General features: G+C 32.7%; 1 protein-coding gene across 1 annotated transcript; it reads left to right on the top strand.

The window, feature by feature from the left end:
- Positions 1 to 3496: 3496 nt before the first annotated feature.
- Positions 3497 to 5154, top strand: LOC109587275 (uncharacterized). Its single transcript, XM_020003518.1, has 7 exons — positions 3497 to 3601; positions 3711 to 3930; positions 3983 to 4270; positions 4318 to 4403; positions 4454 to 4673; positions 4725 to 4799; positions 4852 to 5154. Exons 1-7 carry the CDS (start codon positions 3497 to 3499, stop codon positions 5013 to 5015), a joined length of 1158 nt encoding a protein of 385 aa, XP_019859077.1. The 3' UTR covers positions 5016 to 5154.
- The last annotated feature ends 51 nt before the right edge of the window (positions 5155 to 5205 follow it).

Genomic DNA, 5205 nt, shown 5'->3' with positions numbered 1-5205 from the left:
CAAGAAAAAACTCCAAAAGAAGCAAGTAAGCAGATTTACCAGGTATGGTGTGGTAAGACTGTAAGAGGCTTTGGTGGCTGTAGAGGTCCAACTCAGCTTAAGCATTTATAATTAAAAGGGTGTGGTAAAAAGGATAAATAAGCTTATAATAGCATTGTTTCTGCTTCAAAAGTAATCTTTAGCCTAGGCAATGACCCCCAATGCTTAGGCCTGCAGCCGCCTATGGTAAGAAGATTCACCAAAGTGTGGTATTATGACTTTTTCTTGCAGTTGCATGCTTAGGATAATGAAATCTAATGATCCCAATCTTTAAATTAGTGCTATTACATCACAAGGCATGAGAATAAAGGATCATTCCCCCTATAAAGGAATGGAGTTATCTGCATCTATGCCTCTTATGACGTCACGTTTAGCCACACCCATTGACAGGAAGTAAATTGAAAGGAAGCAAAAAGTGCATTTTTGAAGGCTCATATCTCAGTGAATAAATTTTTTTAGACAATAGGAGTTGGAACACATCATTATTATGGTCAGGCAATCATATTAAGACCATAAAATAAATACCCTAAAAAATCACTGCAGTTACACTTTAATAAACATATTAACATGAAGAAAGTGTATGTACCTCTTTGATATGAGAATGTATCATTATTAGATATTCCTTCTCCTAATTCATTAACTCCAGTTATAACATATGTATAACGATGAATAAATAAATTATTATCCACAAACTGATAACTGGTACTATACACTGATACAGTTTTCAAGAGCTGATTAGTAATAGTATTATATATACTCAAATTATAGTATAGATTATTGTCTCCTGTAGCAGCATTCCAAGAAACATTAATGGTGGAACAGTTATTGATTGAAGATTTAATATTTATAACTGGTTTAGGAAAGCCTAATGATACAAAGTAAAAACCTTATTGGTAGGAAGAAAAAAAATGAATTTACTTACCAAATGTAAAAGATGGTATGCTATAAAAGATTCCTCCATTATTACTCAGTGATACATTAACAATAAATGTATTTAAATTATTAGGTACAGTTATTACTCCAGTAATCATCAGTTGATCATTAGCTTGTGTTAATATACTGGTATTCTTTATTACTGCATTAGTTGTATTCAGTATATTAACAGTTATACTATTAGGATACTCTCCTTTACATAACACACTGACCTATGAATGAGTAAATAAGTGTGGAAATAAGATGAATTGAAGTTATGCAAACAATACTGAGCTATTGTGTGATATGTTTAGTAAATAATCTTTACATTAATGCTGATATTCATCAATAGTTGTTGTCCATTAACTACTGGTACCACTGATACAGAAGGAGTGATGGCAGAAACTGAAAGAACACTGTGAACATATACATGAAGCCATAGTAATGCTAACCTGTTTCATAATAAAAACTGATATTATTAGATGAACCTATTCCAACATCATTAATAGGAGAAACTGATACATTATTTAATATACAAGGATCAGGATTAGTAGCTGATAATATATTACTCTTGTTAGTAGTAGTAATGTTCACTAATCCATTGACTATATAGTATCCAGTGATAGGTACATTATCCAGTGTATAAGGAGCTGTCCATGTTAATAATACACTGGATCCATTAATAAAGGTATAATCCAGATCAACAACATTATCCAATAGACCTAAAGAAGTGACTAATGACACAATTAAACTGATACATTACTATACCTTGTATTGTTAGTGTAGCATTGTCACTTCTAATGTCACCGGGAATTGCAGCACAAGACACATAAGTATTATTATTGATTTCTCTTGCATGAACTGATAGCTGTCTTCTTATAGTTCCATTAATGGCTACTTGACTTAATTCAGTAAATCCTCTGTTAACATTGATATCTTGAGATGCTGGTATTTCTCCAACATAAAAGAATATGAAAGAAGCTCCAGTTGCTTGACAAGTAAAGGTCACAGTTGAGTTGAGACTTGTATTCAATGATACTGGCTGAGTTATATATTCTGCTTGACAATATCTTATTAGGAATCCAAAAATAAGGACAAAACAGAGCATCTCTACTACAATCAGCGATGGAGTGCACTGTATTCATTGATGATAGGGCGTGGCTGATAAAACTGCACCATCACGCAGAAGATGTTGCTGCTGCAGTCATTCCTGTCATTTTTAGCCATTGTTTCTTCATTCTGTGCTGATGCAAGTATGTTATTATATTGTAAAAAGCCCTTTTTGCTATTTATAATCATAAACCATGTTTGCACATAGATAATTGAGTATATCTAAGTTTGCCCAATAGTTTGCATTGCTGCTGCTGGCCTCGCCTACGCTTTGCGTAGCCATAGCTATTACTAGTCTCGTGTAGCCAGGGCTGGCTACGCGAGACTAGCTATTACTATGGTATAGTCTTCCAGGCAACAATATTGTGGTTACTTTGATCTTGTAAGCACATGTTGTAGCATGTTCTATTTTTGGCAAAATGTTGCTGGGTTGCTAGCAACAAGTTGCTTCGTGTATGAAGGCCTTCGAGGCCTCCATACACTAGGCAACATGCTGCTTACAAGATCAAAGTAACCACAAATGTTGCAAGCAACATGTTGCTTAGTGTATAGAGGCTTTTAGTCTTGCTCAAGTATCTATGGTTTGAGATATAACAAAGCATGGCTTGCAAATTTATAAACTTTCACTTGTGGTGTACCGGCGCGTGTTGTAAGCATTATGCAATTCCAACCTTACAGGTTTTTATTAGCAACCAGCAACTACAGTTGGTTTTATAAATTTACCTCCTTCCAGCATCATTGTGTTGAGCTATTAGGCAAAATTCCCTAATTATTTTATTTCTAGAGTATATAACTCAGCCAGTATCAGTGAATACAAGTCTCAATTCAACTGTGACCTTTACTTGTGAAGCAACTGGAGTTTCTTTCATATTCTTTAATGTTGGTGAAATACTGGCAAATGAAACTGATGAAATACCAGCATCTCAACTTATCAATACTAACAAAGGATTTACTGAATTAAGTCAAACTATTATTAATGGAACTATAAGAAACAGACAGCTCTCAGTTCATGCAAGAGAAATCAATAATAATACTTATGTGTATTGTGTTGCTGTTCCTGGTGAAATTAGAAGTGACAATGCTACACTAACAATACAAGGTATAGTAATGTATCAGTTTAATTGTGTCATTAGTCACTTCTTTAGGTCTATTGGATAGTGTTGGTGATCTGGATTATACCTTTATTAATGGATCCAGTGTATCATTAACATGGACAGCTCCTTATACACTGGATAATGTACCTATCACTGGATACTATATAGTCAATGGATCAGTGAACATTACTACTACTAACAAGAGTATTATATTATCAGCTACTAATCCTGATCCTTGTATATTAAATAATGTATCAGTTTCTCCTATTAATGATGTTGGAATAGGTTCATCTAATAATATCAGTTTTTATTATGAAGCAGGTTAGCATTACTATGGCTTCATGTATATGTTCACAGTGTATCTTTCAGTTCCTCTCATTACTCCTCCTGTATTGGTTATACCAGTAATTGATGGACAACAAATATCATTGAATATCAGTATTGATGTAAGTATATTCACCATAAGCTCATCACACAATGAGTAAACTACAGGAAATGCATGCATAGCAAATGAATACATATACACCATTCACTCACTCACTCATCCATTCATAGGTCAGTACACTATGTAAAGGACAGTATCCTAATAGTATAACAGTTAATATACTGAATACTGACAATGCAGTAATAAACAGTGCCAGTATATCAACACAAGTTAATGATCAACTGATGATTACTGGAGTAATAACTGTACCTAACATAGATACATTTTTTGTTAATGTATCATTCAGTAACCTTGGAGGAGAATTGTCACCTACACCTTCTTTTGGATTTGGTAAGAAACTATTATACATCATTGTAAATTCAAACCCTTTTCTCACTATTAGATTATCTTGGTCCAGTTACTAACATTGACTCTTCAATTGACAACTGTTCTACTATTGATATAACATGGACTGCTCCTACAGTTGATGATAGAGTATCTATGCTGTACTATAATCTCAGTATATATGATGACATTACTAATCAGTTCTTGAGGAGTGTATCAGTATATGATACCAGTTATCAGTTTGAGGATAATGATTTATTTAGGCATCGTTATACATATGTTATAACTGGAGTTAATGAATTAGGAGAAGGAATATCTAATAATGATACATTCTCATATCAAAGAGGTACAATAAACAATAATTACTGAATAAATGATTTTATGTTTATTTAGTACCAAGATCAGTTGAAGAAGCTGCTTCAAATATACTTGAGATAACATTTAATGAGACTAGTGCTACTGCTTCCTTCAATATACCAGTAATATATCATGTTATTAATTATTTATTATTATCAAAATGTTATTATAGATTACATTGGAGTGTACTGGTGAAGCTCCTGAGAATGCTACAGTTACAATAGAGTGTAATGAAATTGATGCTGTATATTATAGTACTAAACTATTGGAATATGCTAGACAACCAATGAATATAACAGGATCAGTACCAGTACTACTAAATCAACGATGTAATATTACTGTTGTATTTAGTAATGAGGCTGGTAGTAGTGAACCATTTATACTAGCATTTGGTGAGTTAGTATGTTTTTTTCATCATTATTAATTTTGTTATCATTATACAGACACTACTCCTATAATCAATCCTACACCATCACCTACTGGTACTACATCTCCTGATCCAATATTAACTATACCAGGTTTATCATTACATATAAACTGCAGTCACTTATTCATTTATTGTATTTATAGAAATTATTGGAATTAGTGTTGGTGGTGCTGTACTACTGATATTAATAATACTGATAATAGTGATGGTGGTGGTTATATGCTGTAAGCTGAGAAAAAGTAGAGATGAAGATACCGATAATGGAAGTGATAAAGAGGAAAAGGAGCAACAAGAAACTAAGTTTTAATTAATTCTTTGACAGTCCTCATCCAGACTGGTTGCCAATCTGTGTTTTATAGGAAGTAGTTTAATGCAAATTAGCGATTTTATTAATACCTTTATTTGCTGCTGTAATTGTAATGTGATGATATTGTTATTATAATAATTAAATCACTTATATTTAATTTTGTCTTAATTAATGCATAATTTTATAAAGC

This window comes from Amphimedon queenslandica, unplaced genomic scaffold, assembly GCF_000090795.2.
Source record: "Amphimedon queenslandica unplaced genomic scaffold, v1.1 AMPQUscaffold_12627, whole genome shotgun sequence".
NCBI lineage: Eukaryota > Metazoa > Porifera > Demospongiae > Haplosclerida > Niphatidae > Amphimedon > Amphimedon queenslandica.
This window is presented reverse-complemented; position numbering and strand designations above follow the sequence as displayed.